This window comes from Mandrillus leucophaeus, unplaced genomic scaffold, assembly GCF_000951045.1.
Source record: "Mandrillus leucophaeus isolate KB7577 unplaced genomic scaffold, Mleu.le_1.0 Scaffold61, whole genome shotgun sequence".
Classification (NCBI taxonomy): Eukaryota; Metazoa; Chordata; class Mammalia; order Primates; family Cercopithecidae; genus Mandrillus; species Mandrillus leucophaeus.
Genome location: NW_012106586.1, coordinates 5,030,636 through 5,055,384, shown reverse-complemented (window position 1 = coordinate 5,055,384; position 24,749 = coordinate 5,030,636). Strand labels below are relative to the sequence as shown.

Here is a 24,749-nt window from a genome sequence, read left to right as displayed (position 1 = left end):
AGCGTTATTTGCAATTGAGGCTAAGAACCTAGTCAAAAAAATTCCCAAGCTCTAGATGACTATATACTGTATGTAAGCACAGCCTTCTACTGAAGAGAACTTTCTTTTTTCTTTTCTCCTTTTTCTAAAACAGGGTCTCACTCTGTTGCCCAGACTGGACTGCAGTGGCGCCAACAGGGCTCACTGAAGCCTCGACTTTCCAGGCTCAAGCAATTATATACTGTCTCAGCCTCCCTAGTAGCTTGGATCACCAGCACATGCCACTACCCTTGGCTCATCTGTGTATTTTTGTAGAGACAGGGTCTCAACATGTTGCCTAGGTTGGTCTCGAACTCCGGACTCAAGCAACCTTGTCGCCTTGGCCCCCTGCAAAGTGTTGGGATAACAGGCATGGGCCACCACACCCAGCCAAAAAGGAACATTTAAAAGTGGACACAAATAAACATGTGACTCGGATAAACAAGCCATAGGCATATGTATGTTTTAAACGTGGCTCTCATTCCAGAATAGAGGGTACAATATAAAACCAACCACTTCACCATCAGAAAATCAATAGAATCAGAAAGTAAACACTACAATAATACTAGCCTTTACTTCTTTCCTCAAAATAATTTCATTTTTTCAATCAAATTCAACCTTGCAGAGAATATCAAATCTGGCAAAAAATGTTCTTAATCAAAAGTATCAAGCTTAACAAGGTAATAAGAATCATGCAGCTAATGGCGCGAAAGTTGAATTTTCTGCAAACTCATTTGTCTACAGCCCAATTTTCTAAACTCTGCCATGATGGATGACTATTTGTACTTCCGGCCTAATCAATCAAAGATATTCAAATAATCTACTCAAATACCGGCTAGGTAATACTATTATTACGCCTACATTATTTTCAATCATACCAACTTTCAAATGATTAAAATAAAATTTATACATTTATAATCTTTTAATGCTTAAATAACAAAATTATGTGTTACTACACAGACACAGCTTCGGGATTTCCTATGTTATCCCACAGCATATTTTATCTTCAAAAAGACAATCCACTGTATCCCTGCATAATTATGGCCCAGAAAATTAGGGTATGAAGATTTTTATTCTGTAGCTTAAATCCCTCAGGTTTCAGATTAAAAATCCATATAATTAAACATTATAATAAATCTTATTTCCTCAAAGATTGATTTTTAAAAGTCTGTGAAGTTTTAGGGTAAAAATTAATATCTTATTAATAAAATAGTTATCTAAAAAGCATGTCAGCCATAAGCCAAAATATATTCACTAAACTAGTAAAATATTTAATATTCAAATTAACTTCCATAAATCTTAAAAATTCTAAGCCACAAATGCATACTACCTTTGCAAAGACTAAATAATCCAAGTGTCAAAAGGTTTACTTGAGAGAAATGTTTATAATCTCATATATTTAAAAAAACAAAAACTTGGATTCATAAGCAGACTGCAAAGCTTCTATGCTGACCTCTCAGTACATACAATTTCTTGCTGGCAAAAAAAGCAGTAAAATTTCTCCACTTTAAAGAATTGTTCAACGAAGTTTGACAATAAAATGAAAACGAAGTCAGTAAGAATACTGATGTTAATTGCCAGAACTGATTCCTTCACAAACCCTGTTTTCACAACAGCAACCCCTTATGATTAGGGGAGTTAAAAGTTGCTGAACTCAACAATCCCTTCAGTTAAACAAACAGACCCCTCATAGAGCTGTCCAACGCTGCCCAAACTATCCATCCTTTAGTCGAATCAGTCAGTTTCATGAATTGTAGGATTTATCTTCAAGTCCAGTGCTGACTCAGAGGGTAGCTTGTTCCCTAGAGAAAACAACCAACAAAAATCAGAACAGCTACTGCTCATAAGCTCTTTCAACACCCAAGTAGAAAGGACAAACTTGGGTTCAACTTCCTTTCAACTACAGAAGTAGCCAATGAACCGAAGGCATCTATATGTCACAGGCAGTTCTTGATTAAAGCTTTCACTCAGTTACAGTGAGACTGTCAAATAGCTAACAAAGTTTTCAGGAAAAGCTATAGCACAAACCATATGGCTTCTCACTGGGAAGAAATATGAAGGGAACATAAATGGAAAGTATTGCAAGGGCCAAAGCTATTTTTGTTTTGTTGTATTTTATCTTTGAAAACGTGGTTACTTTCCTAGTGTGTGTGGGGGGATTGGGGGGGAATTAAAAGTCTCCACCCAGAAGCAGTTTGGATGTCTAGAGTAGCTTTGCTTAAGGGCATACATAATCAACTAGTGAAGTGTTACATAATTCCTTAAATTCAAGGTTCTGATTCAATTGTTAAATAAAATATTCTCAATCAAAAGATTAAAAAGAGGAACATGTTCTGTTTCAAGACCTGAAATAGTGACTTGCCTTCCTTATTATGTCTAAAACCAAAAAAAAATCAACATGCATAGCCTTTGAGATTCAAGATATGCCTTAACAAAACAAGGGAACCTTCCCATTTTATGACTTAGTGGTTTTGTCTGTAATAATACACTATTATGGAAAAAAAGGGGGGAAAATAAGAAAAGGAACTAAAGAGCTCAAGCTAATTTCAAAACACTGAAACATCATTCTTCCTTTTGTATGAATTAGATTGAAAGTTTTTGTTTGTTTACAAAATAAACACATTACTCAAGCCTGCACCCAGACAGAATCATGAAGGTGGCCAATACAACTTTTCATTAAAAAAAGTATCAATGCTATTAATCAAATGAAAATATATCCTAATCAAAATATATCTTTCTCATTTCCAAGTTTTAACATGAACAAATCTCTTTTTTTCTTTCTTTTTTTTGAGACGGAGTCTCACTCTGTCGCCCAGGCTGGAGTGCAGTGGCACGATCTCGGCTCACTGCAAGCTCCGCCTCCCAGGTTCCAGCCATTCTCCTGGCTCAGCTTCCTGAGTAGCTGGACTACAGGCGCCCGCCACCATCTGTAATTTTAGTAGAGATGGGGTTTCACCGTGTTAGCCAGGATGGTCTCCATCTCCTGACCTCATGATCCGCCAGTATCGGCCTCCCAAAGTGCTGGGATTACAGGCATGAGCCACCATGCCTGGCCTAACATGAACAAATATTGATTCTCAGTCATAAACTCAGTACCTAAGAGCTCAGACTTGTGAATTACCGTATAGTAGTGACCATGCATTGTCTTGAAAATTGTACTCATTTGAATATAGGCATCTGACATTTTGGTTAAGTGGTTTTTTTGTTTGGTTGCTTGGTTTTTAACGCCTTATTGATTCCTCACTTTCCCAACCTTTCTAAAGGGGTTCCGGGGGATTAAGCACCAATGAGCTAAACACCCATTGTATAATGCCACCTGATAGATATTACCCTTTGGAGAATGACAAAATAATTGCTTATATCACTTCTCTGTATTCTTTGGTTCAAATGAGGAATCTCAGCTAAGAAAAGCTGCAGCCTTCCCAGCCTCCTTAACCCATGTACTGGTAAATTCCCTCCTACTGAGAAACAGGCCACCTATGGCAGCGATTTTAAAACAGTATTAACTAAGCCTTAGGCTTCCAGCAATGCCTTGGGGTTTTGTAAATGCCGATTTGAATTTCTTTTTATCCGCTTTTCCACTATTTATTAAATAAATAAAAACACACAAATGCAGGTCCAAATTAATATGCATTCATGTTTTAACATACCAACACCAATCAATATACTTAATTTGTGTTGGGTTTCATGCAGACCTCAAGGTAAAGCCTCTCTCTTATCACCCTTGTTCATATACACAGATTTTTTTTTATTAGGAAGGTAGTGACTCTGCAATAACTTTATTTATAAATGCACATGCACTCAGATAAACTTGAACACCTGAGTACACAACTTACCCATGGAATTCATGATTTTCATGTTACTATATGATTAAAAATATAAAAAAAGAAACTTGAGGAATACAAAGTTATTCTTCTTCACCCACTAATTTCAAGCTATTGCATTCAATAAAATACTACATAGCCTTGTTATTCTCACTGAATAACTTTTATGAGTTACTGTAATAAACCCGAACCTGTAAATTCCAGCTTTATCTGCTTTATGTAACTTTAGGGTTGGGAGTTTATACAAGACTTCACAAGAGTACTGCTGCTATTTTTAAAAAATGTATGAAAACTAATGTTCTAAGCTCTAATTAAGTTTTGGTGCTCCTGGTTCACAGGTTCTCTAGGGGCAGAAATGATAATTAAGTCTTAAGGTTTGGTTGCCTGCTCATTTCTGAGTTCCTGTGATACAGTTAGGTTCCAACCCATCTTTCCAGTCTTATTACCTGCTAGTCTCTTCTCCCCACATTCTGACAACCCTCAAGAAACAATGTGCCAGACTCTGCGAAGCCGGTGGCAAATAAAACTGTTCAAGATTTTAAAAGAAGAGCATCAGGTACTTAACATGTAAAAAAAAAAAAAAACCTGTCTACCTCTAGGCCATTTTCCATTAATTTTTCCATGTTCCAGCCCACGTTTTCACTTGCCTAACAATTCTGATTTTAAAACAAAATTATATTCTTTGGATATAAATATCTGAAAAGATAAAACAAAAAGAAACTCCGCATACAAAGATTGAGCTCTGTAAAACAAAAGAATCCATATGATCTCAATATTCTAAATAGTCATGCAAAATCATCACTTTTAGAGAGTTGGTATTTAACCAATATGCACTGATACCAAGGTATTGTTTACTTTTAAGAAAAACAAACGAAACAAAATGCTTTGAGAAGCCAAGGCAGCAGGATTGCTTGAGTCCAGGAGTTCAAGACCAGGCTGGGCAATGAAGGGAGACCCCACCTCTACAAAAATAAAAAGAACCCTGCTCTAAGCCTATGGCTTGGTACCATGCCTAACTGAGATTTTCTTCACAGATGTTTAGTCTTTACCTAATTCAGACTGAATTAATTTTTAAACATTAACTGAGAACATTTGTCTTTATGCTAAACTGGTTAAAACAAATAGAAAAAATAACAAGCTTCACTGATTCTCAACCGCCTATTTTTAAAACAGATAAAAAAACTTATCCTTTCTTTAAAAACCATCTCAAATAGTTCCTCTTCCATGAAACTTTTTTCCTTTATACCCTCATTCAAATCAGATAAAATTTACCTTCCTTCAAATTTTCTGGCACTTTGAACACTTTTTACTCTAGATGTAAAGGGGTATATGTTAGAATCTCCTGTGTCGAGACCATCCTGGCTAACATAGTGAAACCCCGTCTTTACTAAAAAAATACAAAAAACTAGCCGGGCGAGGTGGCGGGCGCCTGTAGTCCCAGCTACTCGGGAGGCTGAGGCAGGAGAATGACGTAAACCCGGGAGGCGGAGCTTGCAGCGAGCTGAGATCCGGCCACCCGGGCGACAGAGTGAGACTCCGTCTCAAAAAAAAAAGAAGCTCCTGTGAATTTTTTAAAAATATAGATAAAGGCTGATGCTCCAAATCTGTGTTTCTGATTTAATAGGTCCTAGATGGGGACTAGAGAATTTACATTTTCAAAGCACTGTATGTGATTCTGATCTGTAACTATATATGAAAGCTCATTGGAACCAGCATGAGATCAAGCACTGAGCAAGATTCTAAAAATTGAAGATACCAACAAATAAAACCTAGGTCTAAACTCACAGTTAACATTCTACCATAAAGCTCATTAAAATGCTTAAAAATGTTCAATCTTAATACTTAACTGTAGTTCTGCATATGTGATCACAATAAAGGATAAAATATCCCAGGAGCATTTAACTTTAGTGGAGGAAATAAATACGTATAAAACTAACATGAAGGCCATGCACAGGGGTTCACGTATGTAATCCCAATACTTTGGGAGGCAGAAGCAGGAGGAACATTTGAGGCCAGGAGTTTGATCAGCCTGGAGCAACTTCTACCAGCCTGGAGCAACCACAACTCTATAAAAAAAAAATTTTTTTTCATCAGCCGGGCATGGTGGTGAGTGCCTCTAGTCCTAGCTTCTCCAGAGGGTGAGGCAGGAGCCCAGGAGTTTGAGGGTGCAGTGGGCTATAATCGAGCCACTGCTCTCCAGCCTGGGCTACAGCCTATCTCTAAAATAAATACATATGTGTGTGTGTGTGTGTGTGTGTGTGTGTGTGTGTGTGTTTGTGTGTGTGTGTAAATATACATATATCAGAGAAAGACAAAAATATTTAAAAACTATGATACTCAACACACCATAAAAGCAAAGAAATGGGAGATACTATAATGACTACAGAAGTAGAAATGACTTCTAAGAAAAAGATATTTGACCTAATCAATAAATATGAGAGCCTTCCAGGCAGCATAAGGCCTAAGCAAAGGCACAAAGATGGGGAAAAGGCTGACCATGTTCAAATATATATTCTTAGAGAACAGGAGATGTATTTCATAAAACAGTGAGGTCCTATATGAGGTAGAGTTAAAGGGACTAGGTCTATTTAATCAGAAAAGAAAGATGGCAGTATTTTAATAAAACCTTCGATTATTTTAAGGAAGTAAACAGGGGAAGATGATGGAAAATAATGGTGGGAAACTTCCTTTATTTTGTTAGTCAAAGGACTTTTTTTATAAGTGACACTTTAGCAGGGACCTAAGAAGAAGAGAAGGAACCAGCCATGGGAGGAATGAGAGGAACGACACATGCAGAGAACATGAGTCAAAAGGAGCTTTACATTATTTGGGGAATGTCAGTAAAAGGCCAGAACGGAGCACCCAAGGGAAAGAATGACAGATGAGATTATAGGTATATAAAACAGATTATTCGGGCCATGGTAAGGGGCTTGGAAATTATTCTAATGACAATTTAGTCATGATTTGGTCTATATTTAAGATTACTTTTGTAATTGTACAAAAAAGGAAATGCAAGGGTAGACCAATTAGTCTGAATAGCACATGGAAGAGGCTATGATGGCAAGAGTAAAAAAAGGAAAATAGAAGACAGTTCATAGATACAATATGAAAGCCAAGTAGATATGGAAAATGAAGGGCACAAAAATAAATCTTAGGTGTCCTGTTCAAGAATCTTCCTTAAAATGAAAGTTTTGCAATTAAAAACAGAAAGAAAAATAAAAAAGAAAGAAAAATAAATAATACTTAAGAGAAAGATGATCAGTTTACTCAACTTCATAAAAGCCTAGACAAGAAAAAGCCTCAACTCAGCAAACAGAATGTAGGATAAGAATTAATAAATTCTAAACTGAACTGAAGTATGAAGACAAGTTAGGACATATTCTCCTAAGGTAATTAAGAGATTTTCACATAGCTTAGGTAGCAAAAGAGAAAACTGAAGATGGGAAAATGAATTAATCAGTTTAAAATCTTTGTTACCTATAATTTTTATAGCACATAGAAATTATACATTCACATGCATACAGATAGTATCTTAATAATCATACCAAACTCCAAAACATGAAAAATTTTAAGACAATATGTTAATGTTTTCTTCTAATTATTAACATGTGGAAGCCAGTAATCTCAGAACTTTGGGGGGCCAAGGTGGAAGGACTGCCTGATCCCAGGAATTCAAGGCTGCAGTGAGTTATGATCACTTTACTGCACTCCAACCTGGAAAAGAGAGCAAGACCCTGCCTCCTAAAATAACAACAACAACAACAACAAAACCCATGTGGAACTGAAAGTATGAGGAGGGGTGAGCCTGTTCTCCCTCACTGTACCAGACCACACTAGTGCTTCTTAACTGCCTCAACTCTCTTAAGGCACTGGTTCTTAAACAGGATTGACATCATAACACCTTTAAAGGCTTTCCAAAAAAGACATTTATAGAACTGAAAGAAAAGAAAAATGGAGGATCTGGATGAGAAACTGAATTGGTAGGTTTAGGGGTCCTGGTCAACAACGCATATTTTAAAAGCACCTTGGGAAACGCTGATACACATCTTTGATTAATTTTTAAAAGATTAACATGAAACCAATGTTAATGCAATAAAACAGAATTTCTGTTGAAACAAATGCAGCTATATTCTTTTTATAGAAATACAAAGGGAAAACATCAGGGAGATTAGATTTTACAAAGACTATAAACCTGATATTTGCCAGTGAAACTATAAAAGCCTATTTAACTTCTACACTGATTTGATGACATCCTGAGGTAGCTCTAAAGCTTCCTCAAGGAATAAATGTTCAAGCACAAAATTAATTTGCAACATAAAAAATGCACACAGCTACACAATATACTCTTCCTCCAAACAAAGTAAGTCACAATTCTAATAAGAATGTCTTAATTTCCAGGCCGGTCGTTATGGCTCATGCCTGTAATCCCAACACTTTGGGAGGCCAAGGCAGGCAGATCACTTGAGGTCAGGAGTCTGAGACCAGCCTGGCCAACATGGTGAAACCCCTTCTCTACTAAAAATACAAACATTAGCCAGGCATGGTGGCACACACCTGTAATCCCAGCTACTCAGGAGGCTGAGGCAGGAGAATCACTTGAGCCCAGGAAGCCGAGGTTGCAGTGAGCTGAGATCGTGCTACTGCACTTCAGCCTGGGCAACAGAGTGAGACTCCACCTCAAAAAAAAAAAAAAAAAAGTGCATAATTTCCAAAATATTAGGAAAAAATGCACTTGAGCAAATCACAAAAATCCCTTCTCCTCTATATGAGGTTTTTAACATAATTTTTTCCATTTTTAAAGAATTACTAAAAGCAACCATCCAAAGTTAATACCCATGAATTTCCTAACTACACCAATACATTTACCTTTGAGAATTACTGATTTAAATTTTTCATATTCTAGTTTAACAATACGCATGCTGGATATCTATTAAGCTACTCAAGAAAAAAAAGATAATAGTATTCTAATCTGTAAATTCAGATAAGTCTTACAGTGAATCTAACCTAAAAACCTGTTCTGTAAAATTGATGAGGAATATGTACACTCACAAATCATTATTTTCATAGAGGCCAGATTTCCCCATAGATCATAGTTATGTTATTTTCTGTCAACAGGTTACAATGTTAGCCTAATAAGCCGGACGTGGTGGCTCACGCCTGTAATCCCAGCACTTTGGGAGGCAGAGGCGGGCGGAACCCGAGGTCAGGAGATCAAGACCACGGTGAAACACCGTCTCTACTAAAAATACAAAAAAATTAGCTGGGAGTAGTGGCAGGCGCCTGTAGTCGCAGCTACTTGGGAGGCTGAGGAAGGAGAATGGCGTGAACCCGGGAGGCGGAGCTTTGCAGTGAGCTGAGATCACGCCACTGCACTCCAGCCTGGGCGACACAGTGAGACACCGTCTCAAAAAAAAAGAAAAAAGAAAAAAAAAAAGAAACACAATTTTAGCCTAACATAATAAAAAGGAGTCTTTAAAAAAATATGTTTTTGGATAAGGGTTGCTCATCCTCAAAACTAATTTTAGTGTATGTGCTGCCAAAGTAAGCATACATTTATTTCATAGAATGTTTTTTATGTTGAAGCTATTAGAACTTCATCTTCTATATGCAAATATAATATATCCCACTTAAAGTGGGTCCAATCAATAGCTACCATTAAAACAACAGTTTTTTAAGATGTGATAGAAGAATTTCCTATTCTTGAAGTATGCAACATCTAGATTCGTGGTAAACTGAACCTTGGATTCAAAGACTATGCTTTTTATAATACCTAATTCTACTCTTATTTTGCTATCTTTCGGTGTCTATCTTAACAACAGTAACTTTCTGGAAATTTCTAACCCCTCATCCTCATTTTTACGGCCTCCAAAAGGTGGGGGTGGGGGGGACTAGGAATTCTGTGAATGAGACTACAAATATATTACGAATAAAGTATTCTTTTTCATTTTTTTGAGAAGTAAACAAGAACTGGCTTTCACTTTTGGGTAAATATAAAGGAAAAGTGCAAAATGTTTATCTTATTACTGCATAACAGTGACATTTCAATTATAACACCATAAACTGATTAAAAGTACAAAATCTTCTCTTTATATTATGCAATAAAATGACAAATTTCAACGCGCTCTAAAAAGTTTTATTTATTTATTTATTTTCATTTTTAGAGACAGGGTCTCACTGTACTGCCCAGGCTGGAGATCAGTCATGTGATCATAGCTCATTCCAGCCTTGAACTCCTGAGCTCAAGCAATCCTCCTGCCTCAAGCTCCCAAGTAGCTGGGACTACAGGTGTGTGCCACCATACCTGCCTATGGTTGTTTTTTTGTTTTGTGTTTTTTTTTTGGTTTTTTTTTTTTGGTTTTTGAGACAGAGTCTCGCTCTGTTGCCCAGGCTGGAGTGCAGTGGCACGATGTCGGCTCTCTGCAAACGCCACCTCCCAGATTCACGGCATTCGCCTGGCTCAATTTTTTGTATTTTTTTAGTAGAGACGGGGTTTCACCATGTTAGCCAGGATGGTCTCGATTTCCTGACCTTGTGATCCGCCCGCCTCAGCCACCCAAAGTGCTGGGATTACAGGCATGAGCCACCGCGCCCAGCCTTGGTTGTTTTTTGTTTGTTTTGTTTATTTGTTTTGAAAGACCAAGTCATGCTGTGTTGCCTAGACTTATTTTTATATGTAAATCACCTTTAATAGAGGCCATGTGGACCTAGCCAAAATAATTGCAACTTAATTTCCATCTCTGATTTTCCCTTTAATAACTACAGAATTTCATCAACTAATTTATATAATCGTACTTCATTTTGGCTAAATATCTATCTGTGATAGATACTTAGACTATCTGGTATTAGAAATACTGTAAACATTAATAAAATAATTAAGTACCCTAAAGCGTCCTCATAAAATCTATTTAATCTTATTGACCAAACTCAGGCACATGTCAATTTATATAATTCATATGATTAATTCAACCTGAGCTTTATCAAGCACACAGTCTTCAATTTTTGATGGAGATCACAGCCTGCACAATTACTCTGTTTTCCTTGTCTATGCATACTAATCTTCCCTTTGACGTAACTTCAGTGTTGCCTGTATCAGAGGTGTCATTTCTAGATGAACTCTCGTTAATTAATTCAACAAATATCATTAGAATATTGACCATATAAAGTGCAGTGCCTAAATCCCCAAAACATTAATAATTAAACACATTTTTAAAAACTAGCATCAGGGTTTTAACTATATAGGAACTAGGTGGAACCTTACCCACTAGCCTGTAAGAGTAGCTTGGTTACTTTGGTCTCTATAATGTTTGAAGAAACACAACAGTAACCTACCTGCTTGTCCCCAAACTGGCCAAATGATCTAAAATGATAGGATCTCCCTAGACTCTACAATGGTAGCAATCTTTTAAATAATAACACTTATTTAAACGAAGCACCAAAACTGGGAAGAAAGGTGTTAGCTACTAAATATAACTTTTTTGGTTCAAAAGAACCATTTTTTCTTCTCGAGTGGTAGTGAATGTTTGAGTGAATGGTGTCCTTCATTCATAGTGATAAGTTGTATTGTTTTCTTTACAAACAAGAAACTTACTCTAAGACAAGAGTGTCTTATGAAAATTAATTACAAAATTTCACACAAAAAAAGTAAGATTTAGTTAACAATGTAATTTTAATTTTGGATTTCTTTCCAATGAAAAAAAGTTACCACCAAAGTACAAACAGAAATTAAAGTTGATCTCAAGAAAACTGTGGTTGAATCAATAAGCGCCTCTTATTTATCTAACATGAACAACAATGTAGTTGTTTTCTCTTATTTTCTTTTTCTTTTGTTGCCAGGACAGGTTCTCATGTGAACAATTTAGTTGATTTTTTGTAACAATTTTAAAACATACATATTAAAGTGTAACATGTAAATAAAAGATATCTGATTACTAGTTCCAGAACCATAGGGTTGTTCCTCTCCCCACCCCATCCACGGGACTCTGCTTGAAGGTTTTAAATTTTAAACAGCCACGGTACTTATGCTACTCATTTTCTAAGTATCTTGAAAAACTAAAAGTTATAGTAACTAATTTACATTTTGTCTCACTAACATTACCAAGGTGGAAGGAATCCCTGTTTCCCAGATTTATTCATGACTAAGCATCGGCAACCCCTATATTCATGAATTCAACGATAACCTTAGTTATTCAGAACACAGACATTAACCAGAAATGAAGTGATACTAGCCTCAGCCAAAAGATAATAAAAAGCTCATGTACCTTATTCACAGGTAACAATTCAAGTCTTTGACTCAAAGCCTTTTTCTCATTTAAAAAAAAAAAAAAGAGGTACTAGATGTATTTGTGTTCTTAGCTCTCAGCAGATTAGGAGGAAGAGGAGAAAGGAAGTTTAAGAGGAAAGAGGAGATAAGAATTATAAAAGTTCTAAATTGAGCAGTCATTCTCAAAATGAAGTCCCAGGACAAGTAGCAGCATCAGCAACACCTGGGAACACATAAGAAAAGCAAATCTTCCCTGGTTCACCCAGAGATACTAAACCAGAAACTCTGGGGATGGGACCATGCAAATACTGGGGTTAGCAAGCCTCTAGGTGATTCTGGTAAACCGAAATTTGAGAATCACTGTCATAAACAGCACAACAGAGTTACCAATAAAAAAGCCAATAAAAACAAAAAAATAAAGTAAGCTTGCCAGATTATGGCCATTCAAGGCACTACTTTCAGGCACTTTAAGAGATTCAGAAGCAAGAGAAAGACCTTACCTTCAAAAAGTTATAATCTAATTCATTGGAGCAGAAGACCAGTGGCAAGAATAACAAATCTAAGTAATTACATAACTTGAAATAAACTGCTCTATAAACTTGGATATGTAAAGGGTATCAGTGTATTATGGTTCAATACAATTACTGAGGCACATATAGTTGAACAAGAGTCATCAAAAAATAAGATTATGTTTTGTTTTAAGCCAGAGAGTACTATGGAAAAATTTGTGAAAATATAAAGTTCTGACAATTAAAACTGTAAGCTTCTGATATCCAAAAAATTCAAGTATGCTGGAAAGATTCATTTTCCCTGACGCTACATAAATCAGTTATTGCAGCTGCTTTGGTGATATTTTTAAAGTCATTACAAAAGACGCAAATGAGAAAATATCCCAAATGTATATTCATGAAATAACCAGGATCAACTGTTGAAACTTTTGCTTCTAAAGGAGGCTGGGAAATGTAGCCAAGCTGCTTAAAATAAAATTTAAGTCCAGATTTTAGTCAAAAGTCATCATAGGAAAAACTTTCAGGCTTGGGTCATCCCATCTTCCCATTCTTGCTCTTTCATGCTCTTCCCCCTTCCTTTCTAGCTCACTTGAGAGATGCTGAGAAGTTCTTGACCTGTGTCCCTTATAAGCTATGTGAAGAGCATCCTAGCCACTTGAACACCTGCCTTGGGAGTGTTACAAAAGCAAGAAACACATTTTTGTCATATTAAGCCATGTCATTACATTTTGGACCTACTTGTTTCGGCAGTTTAACTTACACCACCTCGCGCACAGTGAGCAGTAAGATTATAACCTATATTAACTATGGCTTAGAGAGCAGCTTGTGAATACTCTGATACCTTTCACATCAATATCAATTAACATCAATAGGATGTTAATATATTTAATCTTAATGTTAATTTCTTGTTTACTGATGTTAATTTTACTGTTTTCTCAAAGGTACCCCCACCAAATGACTATTAGTTATTAGTTACTATGTACAGGAATACCACACTAAAATCTAGACAACCACATGTAAAATATATGAAAGTACTTATGAAATCGTAAGAAAACATCTTATTTCAGACATATCAATATGTAAGAGATTCGCGACTGAAAAATTTAGAACTAAACATTATTACCATAATAAATATGCAATCCACAGGCATTTATGAGTAGGATTTACATGCCTATGTGCTTTGGGGACTTGAAAAAGTCCACATCTTGAGAAGCCTGAGAAGCTCTTGACCTGTGTCCCTTATAAGCTATGTGAAGAGCATCCTAGCCAACCCCTCCTTTTACTAAGACCCTACCTACATGCCCTACTCTAGAGTAACTACATCTGAAAGGCAGTTAAGAATAAGAAAAAGACGAATTTCACAGTCAAGCTGAGAAGAATCAAAGGATAATTTAAGAAACAGAAGGGGCTACAACCATCTGATTCATTCCTATAGAATTAGAGGACCACTCCTAACTAGAAATGTAACACACAGAACAGTAAATTTATTCACACAAACACTGTCTTCTCCTCCGAATAGGCACATTGCTCTGGGTATCACTGAGCTAAAAGGTTAAAGAAAAAACGATCCCTGGTGCTCTCAACCTACTTGACTAAAGAAGGAGGTGGAAGGAAGGTGGACATCTAACTCTCCACATTCAGCTGTCAATCAGATCAGAAATATTCTTGGGCATTTATTTATACCTGTTCTTTCTGCTTCTCAGTTCATCCAGAACCAATACAACACTCTGATTCACCCCAGAATCTAATCTTATATTGCTGAACAACAAAACTCTCCTCATCTCCACCTATGAAACAAAGGGAGCCATGGGAAGATTTTCTACTTACACAGAATGTCAAGAAGTCCATATGCCTTCTAAAATCTTTCTTAAGTCTAGTACAAATGTTATCCTTCCCTTTTTACTACTTCTCACCACTGTCTTCATTTCTGTCTCTGTTTACTGTCCTCTATGCTTCCACAGATTTCCACGTCTCGAAAAAACAGAATTTTAGATCAGAAAGACTTAAAATCATCTATTACCTTCTTACAGAACTGAAGACTCTAAAACACAGAAACCAAGCGGCACGCTGAAAATCACATAGTTGCTTCAGTAGAACCGGTACCATGTTCTAAAGGCAATCGAGTCACAATACACTGAAAGCAGTCCAAGAGCAGCAAGAGACTTTGCTGCAGCTGTAGATCACTGGATCGGTAACTCATAGTTAAAGGGAATCCCTACCCACTCCCATCCAGCCCCTACCCCCTAATTATGGGACAGAACATCCAATTCAATGAGATTTAAACAGGAAGCTCACAGTAGGAACTCTTATACCTATCAGGACCCATTAACCAGGGATTCCACAACCAGTAGAATATTATCTACTGGTAGCTATTTAAGCCTTACCTGACAGGTCTCCAAGCCAGCTGCAGCAGCCACATCCCTCTCTGCGCCATAAACGTCTCGCCTCAGTTTCCTGAAATTCCCAACTGAGAAGGGAATATAGCCAGCAGGCACTCCCAACCCTGTTATGATTCTACAGTTCTACTGTTAGTAACTTTCCCAGGGGCATCACAATCTGTGTCCTTACACATGCATACACAGAGGAGCTTCCTTCTAGGATGAGCTCCTCATTACAGGGCAATTAAAAGGTCCACTTCACAAAAACCTTGAGATCCCTGATCTTAATCATAAAATAGTTACTTTACTTGTTTTTTTAATGTAGAAAGTAATCTCCAAACTAAAGAACTTGGAAAGATTTGAATGAATCTGCTGAATATACCTGAAAAACAAAGTAGTTACAAAGAGTGGAAACATGCAATGTAAAAATACAAATACTTTAATTGGTTATAAGAATGCTTCAGCATCTCAAAACACACAGTGACTCTAGCTTTGATGCTGTTAAACTTTGTCAACAGGCACATTTCTGTTCCTCATTTGACTATTCACCTGCATATTCTTGAATATTTGCAGTTTTTAGAAGTTCTTCAAAGATGTTTATTAATTAAAATTCACTGTACTTAAGAGATACCTAACAATTACGAAAGTATTTTCCAAGACAAAAATGAAGCCTTATCTATTAAGCATTTATTAAGCACCATTTATACCTAAATTTGTACTAGATGAGAAATGGCATGGTCCCTTCTTCTTAAGCAATTTGTGAGATGTTTAGGAAATCTAATTAATATTTAAAACAATTAGAAGGATACTTTAATGCCAAACTACCATTATTGATATTAAGTACAAAACTAATTTAAAGAATTCAATTTAGACAGAAACATCAAATTAATTTGAGCTATAATTATTTGACTATCCCACAGAATCCATTTAACAGTAGACTTCTGAGAAACAATTACAAGGAAAATCTGTTATGTTATGTTGTTATGTTATGTTAATTAAAACTGATATTTAAGAACTACATAAATATGGTTATAATTTTATTTTTAATAATTATATCACTTAGTAAACACAAAGTAATCTAAAGCAATAGCTTATAGAGTTTTTGTGCCTTGAAACACTTAATGTAGAGCCCTAAAACACATAATGAAATTTAAAATCTGAGCTTAGATATTCACCATCTTCGAGACCATAGATTCACCATGTTTTCCCAAAAAAAGAACAGTTTCCAAAGAGTTTCCTATTTTTCCAATGGTACACTCCTTAGCTGGATATCAAAGTAGTAATATAGCTAGGTAGACATATCTGTGGATTTTATTTTACCCACACTAGTGTTCTATTCCTTATGACTTACAAGAGTTCACAATTTTGGACCTATACAATTCGCTGAATTGAGTAACACTTCTCCCCAGTGCCTGATGCCATCTTGTCTCTTACAAATAAATCAGTTATATGGACACACACAGAACCAGTCTGAAAAATAAAATAACTAAAAGCACTATCATATAGGAAAAATTTGTTTTCCCATTCAACAAAAAAGGAGAGGACTAGGACAAGTGGCTGGAAGATAGACAAGACAGACTTTGGTTTAGCAGAAGACTGAGTTTTATATTCAAATTGTTAAAACGTATACTGGTTGGCTGCCTTGGTTAGTTAATGAATTCCTTATATTACTGTTAAGTGGCTAAGCAGAGACTAGATGACAATCTGTCAGAAATGCCACCTCTAGACTGGCACAAGGCTGGACTATGTAAATCCCAAAGGTTTCCACTTAGAATGATAACCAATATCATATTATTGCCTAATCCAACTAGTATGTAATTTAAATATATAAAACCTCCATTTCCTCATCTATGATATGAAATGCCATAGAGCTAATCAATCACGGAATTTTATTTTTTAGCACAGAACTTTAAAACTGAAAATGATTTGCTTATCCCAACCCTTCAACATTATGAGCAAATAACTACTTTTAGTCTACAACATTCATAAGTTTTGATATTTCTGAACAAGAATGACAAACATTAATTTCCCCTTTTTCTTTCCCTTCCCTTTCTCCCTCACATATTTCTCAAGCTAAAAATGTTTTTTTTAAAAAAGGGTATTAGCCAATTCTACCCACCAATTTGGCACCATAACCTTAGGAATATGTAAGAAATGACTGTTGAGTATTTTTTAAAAACTGGATCTAAGAACATAATTTTCTTCGGATTTATTTTCCCAAAAACCTACAAAAAACTTGGTAATAAATGAATACAATTATTTAATAATGCTAATTTTGGTATAATAATTAAATGATTCTCCCCATATCAATTATATGAGCTTGCCTTAATAATGTGCAACAAAGGCTGAGTGGGGTGGCTCACCCCTATAATTCTAGCACTTTGAAAGGTTGAAGAGAAAGGATCACTTGAGGTTAGTTTGAGACCAGCCTGGAAAACAAAGTGAGAACTCGTCTCTACAAAAAAATTTTAAACAGAGTATTTTTAATTGGCATGTGTCTGTAGACCCAGCTACTCAGGAGTTTGAGGTGGGAGAATTGCTGGAGGCTGCAGTGAGCTAAGGCCATGCCACTGCATTCCAGGATGGACGACAGAGTGAGACCCTCTCTCTAAAGTAATAATAATTTACAATAAAACGTATCTAATGATTAAAAAATAAACCTGCACTATTTTCATCTTGAAGGAATGAATATTGAAAAATGCTGAAAGTCACCGTGACTCGTTTTCTCATTTATAAATCAGTGATGACATTTGCAAATACAAGAACTCACCTCTGCCTCTCCCAAGGGCCCACACATAATAATTAAGCAGAAGGAGAGATGCTCAATTTCTGAGACACAACTTTGCACTAAACCACCAAATGATACACAAGAACACTACCCAGAAATGTGTGCTGTTCCCACTGCACTTAAACACACTGTGGCACTGCAAATTTGTTAACACTGAGGTAATTAAATCTAAAGTACACGAAGACTTAGTTAACTGTGTCTACTATTAAAAATACTTGGGAAAAAAATTCTGATGAAAAAGGACATTCAGCAATTCGTTCTCATGACAAAATTACTTTTCGGCCTGGCGCGGTGGTTCACACTTGTAACCCCAGCACTTTGGGAGGCCGAGGCGGGTGGATCACGAGGTCAGGACATTGAGACCATCCTGGCTAACACGGTGAAACCCCACCTCTACTAAAAATACAAAAAATTAGCCGGGCGTGGTGGCGGGCGCCTGTAGTCCCAGCTACTCCGGAGGCTGAGGCAGGAGAACGGCGTGAACCCGGGAGGCGGAGCTTGCAGTGAGCTGAGATGGCGCCACTGGACTCCAGCCTGGGGACAGAGCGAGACTCCGTCTCAAAAAAAAAAAGGCTTTTCATGACACAAAAATTAAAGTATAAACTATTATTTCATATACTAAGCACATTCATAATTTGGTTTCCAGAGATCTAGTCAAAAAAACCCTCTGCCTAAGCAAGAGCTAGTAGAAAAATGTATCTTTAGGCTATGTGTTACTTGAAAGTACTCTTACTATATAACACTCTGGAAATTAGTCTTGTTTAAGTTGTGTTAAATCAGTGGTTCTCTGGGAGGTGGAGGTTGCAACGAGCAGAGATCGCGCCACTGCACTCCAGCCTGGGCAACAAGAGCAAAACTCCGTCTCAAAAACAAAAAACAAAACAAAAAAAACAGTGGTTCTTAACTTTTGGAAGGCTGTGAACCTGAGAGAGGATAATAAAAGCTGTTGCCAGAGAAAAATGCATATTTAAAAATAAAAATACGCATAATTGTAGGGATTCTCAAAGACAAGCCCAAGTGCCATATCTTTGGTATCATTAAAACAACTACCTTCACAAAAGACACTTAGAAATGCAGCTACTGTTCTAGGTTCAATGTGCATAACAAAACTGTATCTCTAAATCCTTGATTCCTTAAATTAAAAAAGAATAAAATGGGTGTGTATGCAATTTTATAGAAATAGATGCCACATATTTTAATGTCTTTTAAACCTAATCAGCTGTGATTAAATTCAAATATTTGTATAAAGTTTTATTTCTTACATTGAGACATACACAAAAATATGATTTATTTTTTCTTAAGTGATCAAAACAAATTTTAAAAAAGCAATGTGATTCACTCAGGGTCTCCTTTGCGCCAGGCATTATGCCTTTGAAGAAACGCACTCTTAATATCCACTCAACTTTGCTCAAATATTAGGCCAAAATAAATTGGCCTAAAAATTTTGACAAATATATTTGGTCAAAAATATATTTAGAGACGTACTTTCCCATACATAATGAAATGACGTTACCCTAGTTTACATAAGTGTCAAAGTATTTAAGGTTTCATATTTTATAGTAATTTGATACTTTCAAGGGCAATAGTTTTGGGGATAGAAATTTTAAAAGAAAATTAAAAACTTGTAACTGAAAATAATGAGTTACACCTATAATAGTAAGCATTAAAAATAAACTAAATCACTACTAACGTAGGTAAATAAACTCTGTCTTTATTCTATAACCTTACAATGTAAATGTCAAGAACCCTTCCTTAAACAAAATAACATTTGTAGGTAAGAAATGATGGAAGACACTGAGAGTACAACGGTTCTTCCGAAAGGCAGACTCAAAGTTTTTTCCTTTGCTCATCTCCAGAGTGTTAAGCCAATAACCAAACAGAAAAAATAATTAATGCAAAATCATTCATCATTGTTAAAAAAATTTTAACTGACTTGTCATGTGAATGAAGAGCACTCTTAAAATAATAGTTACTAGAATTCAAGAATACATGTCATATGATATAATGACCTATTTCCAATGGTTCCAGGGAGTGATTACTTTCATCGTTAAGAGGAGCTAGAATAACCATTTAATGCTAGGACTATGTAGAAGAATAGTTTTTCAGCTAATTTAACTTTTAAATTAATTAATTTCACCCTAAGTTTCAACTGGGAGGTCCAAATGGGACCAATGAATATACCTACCTCCAAATAAGCTGATACCTATACCATAAGCATTAATGGATTTTTTTAAACTGAGTGTTTTTAAATTTAAAATTCCCTTTAATATTTTTAACTCCTCCAATTGAAAAGGCTAATTTTTTTCTGAATGGCATGCCTAAATTAGTCTCATGAAATAAGTAAACAAAATGTTTATTTCTGATACGAGGAAGGAAGCATTGTTAGACCAAAATAAACTGGCATGTAATTACGAAGGCCGAAGTTTTCTGATTGCTATATGGATCCCATTATTGCGGGTGCTTCGGAAAGAGACATGTAAAGTTGAATTACAACACTGCTCAGAAGTCTAGACAATGCCTGTCTAAGAAATTTTAAAATGTGTAGCTCACTTGTAGATTATGCTCATGTAAACAATGCAAACACACCTCAATGAAAGAAAAATCATAGTAGTACATTACTTACAAAAAAATTTTTAGGCTACCAGAGATAATTCAATTCTGACACTGCTTTCTAGGGAAGAAAGGAAAATGCTTACAAATTTAAATGAACCTGAAAAAAAATCAAAGTAGAAGAAAAGGTAAGGGAATAAGTCGGGGGAGAGGAGTGGAAGGGAGGAGGGTAGTAAGACAGAAAGAATGGTGGGGAAATGTGCTGACAAAATCCTTAGCAACACAAGGTTATTAATCTCTGAGTACACTGATACTTTAATGCTAAAACAGATGCTCTACTCCCCTTTATCTTTATCTTCTCCCATTTTTCGTCCCAAAGAGGTCCTTGAATTAGATATATCAGTATTTAAATCAAAGATTTACTTACTAATTGGATTAAGCCCTGGAGGCAGTACCAGTTTCCAGCTGATCTAGATACATCCTTTGGCTTTTAGTGGGTATATATATTTCATTTTGTTTCTGTTTTTTTTTTTTTAATGTCCAAGACCAAGTGCTGATTTTCCTGTATAGGTTCTAGAAGCATAATTTGTGTGTGCAACTCAAACATTTGACAAACATAAGATACCAATCTGCTCAGGACTTACTATTAATTAAATATGATTGTGCATATCACCTTGCTTTCCAAATCAAGGTATATAGCAGTGGGGATAAGTGATGTTAATTTTAAAAATTTAAATATTTTTATATTAAAATAAACATTATGGAGTAATAGACGCAAAAATCTGCATGAATTCTTAAGATAAAAACGAAGACTGCAAAGAATCATAGATTTCTCAAAGGGTCGCACTGAACTATGCCTTCAGGAATTCTGGAGTACAAGCACATTTGCTCAGATTCTTCTGTCATTATTGGTGCACTTGGCAGAAGATGACTAAAAAGTGTTTTCTCTACTGCAATGATCCCTTATGTAATATATTTTTTTTTCCTACTACTGTTTATAATACTTTACCCAATTTAAAATTACTACTATAGCATTTATAATCAAACATCTGAAAGGGAATACCATCTAAAGATGTAGAATGATATAAATTATTTTTTAGAAAGTTAATACAAAAGGCATATGTAGATACGAAAGGCATATGTAGATCTGAGGCATACGTACATAAATATTCCCATTATTTCTGATGCCTTTATAAGTTTTAGTGAAACAGCACGAAGTTTTAAAAATAGAGAAATACAAAAAGATAGATTTTTTTTCCTAAATAACCATTTTCCCCTTTAAATTTTTTTGTGAGTTTTATATATAAAAATTCTTATATGTAATTTCATTCATATTTAAATTTTGCTTTAAAATTCTCAACTACACATTTGGCCTATGGTGCCAAAAACTAGAACATAAAGCTCATAATTTGTTCAAGTGTGAATCATTCAAGTATACAATTTCAGTTCTGATAAATTAATAGTAAATGGTGCTTACAGATTTGGTATCTGGAACTCACTGGAAATAGTTACTCAACTTACCTGGTGCTAATCCAGCAGTAGCAGGGCTTCCCATGGATGGGTGAGAGAAAACTTGAGAGAAGGCAGACATATTTGACTGGGACACGTTACTCAGCCTGGAGGTTGATCCTCCTTTAGGAATAAACTCGCTTGCAGTAGGATTTGGTGTCTATTTAAAAATCAAATATAGTAGTTAACACACTTTAAGCCAAAAAAAGACATTGAATCTACTAGGCATATTCCACAGTGCTTTATTTACTAAGTAAAATATATTCTTGAAAGGATTAACATGTGTTTTAGGTTCCATATTTTGGTAGGTCATAATTAAATTTCTTAAAGGAAATTTGATCATCAAATTTGAAGATTTTAATCATTTCATTTGCAGAATTTTAACCTCAGTAATGTGTAAAATTTGTCTTTATCATCAAGCATGCATCATTACCAAACTACTATGTTTTAGAGAACCGGGAGGTTATGATTACCTCAAAACTGAGCAACAAGTTTCGAGTTTAGTATCTTTAAACCACCTCTACCAAGATAAAGGTCAAAACTGTTTTCTTCCAATATTAATCACTTTCTTTTTTGTAGTTACTTCAAACATTTCCCTAATAATATGGTATCATGTATTTAAGTGACAAAGTAAAGGTTAGAAAAACATTTAAAAACAAGGCAAATATGGGAGGAATCAAGATATAAGAAAAACTAAAGTGATCCTAATGCCCATACAGTACCATGTGTGACCTGTTACACTGAAAAATATTTGGCTATGAGATTACATGGAAAACATCTTTTTCACAGTGGTACTATGCTACAACTCTTTATATATTCAAGTGGCATGGTATTTTTAGCTTTAAGAAATACTAGAACATATGAGACTATACGTAAGATTCATAAAAAGTCTACATATTGTCCACGTTAAATTTCCACAGGAGGCAGAAATAATAGCTTCCCCATTTAATATGAATGAGTTAAGAGTTCAAAATACTGCCAAGTTAGAGTTCAAAATACTAGATCTGGAAGGTAACAAGTCACCAGGCTAACCCAAATGTAAACTCCAAAACGAGTATTATCAGCTATGTGCCAGCTAAAGTTAAATAAAAGGTGATAAAATATAGAACAAATGCTAAATCTGGGCTTAATTAAAATATACTAGAACTACGGAATCAATCTTTTACTGCCACAGCTAAGGCACAAATTTCTGGAAAAGTAAAATCAGGCCTGAGGCTGTATTTTCCAAAGGGGAAAAAATCCTCTTTTGTGACTTAAATATATTTTTTTAAAATTTCCAATTGTAACATTCCCCAAAATAGTGGTATGTTCTCTAAACGGATGGCCAATTCCTTGATTTCTGGAGGAGAAAACAAGCCACTGCATTTTACTAATGTAGTACCTTCCTAGTTATAAGGGAACAAATGGCTACCAACAGAATGAAAAGTATGACAGGACCAGTATGTCCCAGTTAAACCTAAGTCTTAGAAGTTGAGGGTCAAGATAAAAGTCATTGATATCGTGATAAAAGAGTCCAAAATGGCTAGAGACATGGACTTCGGGATTACGTAGGATTACTAGGAGACACCAAAATTACATAAGGAAAATAATACACAATATGAATATTTTTAGAATGTTCCTGAGAAACAGGTATTACCCAGTTTCTATTTCACATATAACCTGTAATTACAGTAAATAACAGACCGATTTTAAAAATGAGTTTCTCTAATCTTACTATTTTGAAAGCCTATTTTTATTATTTTTGAGACCCTGTAAAGGGGAAAAAGGAGGGGGAGGTCCATCCTACCTTTCATAAATTACAAAGGACCTCCAAATATGTCTGAGTGGAAGTTATTAAAATTAACCTAACTATTAAGATTTACACACAGAACTGTAACTTCTACAGATTCAATAACCACGGATGCCAAAATCTACCCAACAGTGAATTTGAATTAAGAACTGAAAAGGATGACCTAAAACCCTACTTGTTTCTTGATTTAGTATTCCTTGATTTGGTGGTTTGAGAGTTTGTTTTGTTCAACTGTGAGCACTTGAGATTAAAGATAAAATAATTTAAATGGCAGAAAAATAATTATGTAAGATTCAGGTACAACGGCATACACAAAAAATCTTTGATAATATAAATTAACTCTAGCCAGATCAGAGAATGATCGGATACATTTAAAGTACAAATCAGAAATTAAGACCTTACCTAGAATACTTTTTCATGATAAAAATCTTTAAAATAAGATGCAACAATAAAGATACATTCTTAAAACTTCTTTAATATTACTGGTTTAAAATATAAATCTTTTTTTAAAACTATAAAATCTATTAAAAATAGCATAGGTATATATTTTTAACATGTTAAGAATAATTTTTTGAAAGATAAGGCTAAACAGGTAACTAAAACAAGTATCACATTAAAATGAAATATCTGTTCAAAAAAGAAACTATTTTTTTCAGGTTTAGGAGGCAAAGGTTTTATCTAGGATTAGAAGACATAAGGACTTGAGTTATATAAATTATTTGACTAACTTCAACAACAATAAGGAGTTTGGCATAAATAAGAAAAATAGAAATAAAAACATTAAAGTTTTACTATCCCTGCCCTATGTTTGAATAATCCTTTCCCAAAGACATAGATATATTAAATTTTTGGTTTCTGTAAATATACAGATATGCAGTCATTTATATTCATAATTAAAACCCTAATTTACATTTATACTTTAAATAGTTCTAAGTGGACATTTTAAAAAATTAATGTTCATTCAATAGTCTTAGATTCTCATACACTCAAATTTACCCCACAATTTTTTTTTTTTTTTTTTTTTTTTTTTTGAGACGGAGTCTCGCTCTGTCTCCCAGGCTGGAGTGCAGTGGCCGGATCTCAGCTCACTGCAAGCTCCGCCTCCCGGGTTCACACCATTCTCC

The 24,749-nt window shown here is 35.2% G+C and overlaps 1 protein-coding gene across 1 annotated transcript in view; it reads right to left on the bottom strand.

The window, feature by feature from the left end:
* PAN3 (PAN3 poly(A) specific ribonuclease subunit) overlaps window positions 1-24,749 on the bottom strand; it is a 123,576-nt gene that overhangs the window by 53,755 nt on the left and 45,072 nt on the right. The window contains exon 3 of the mRNA XM_011999978.1: window positions 21,849-21,996. Within this exon, the coding sequence (XP_011855368.1) occupies window positions 21,849-21,996 (148 nt within the window). The remainder of the gene's footprint in view (window positions 1-21,848; window positions 21,997-24,749) is intronic.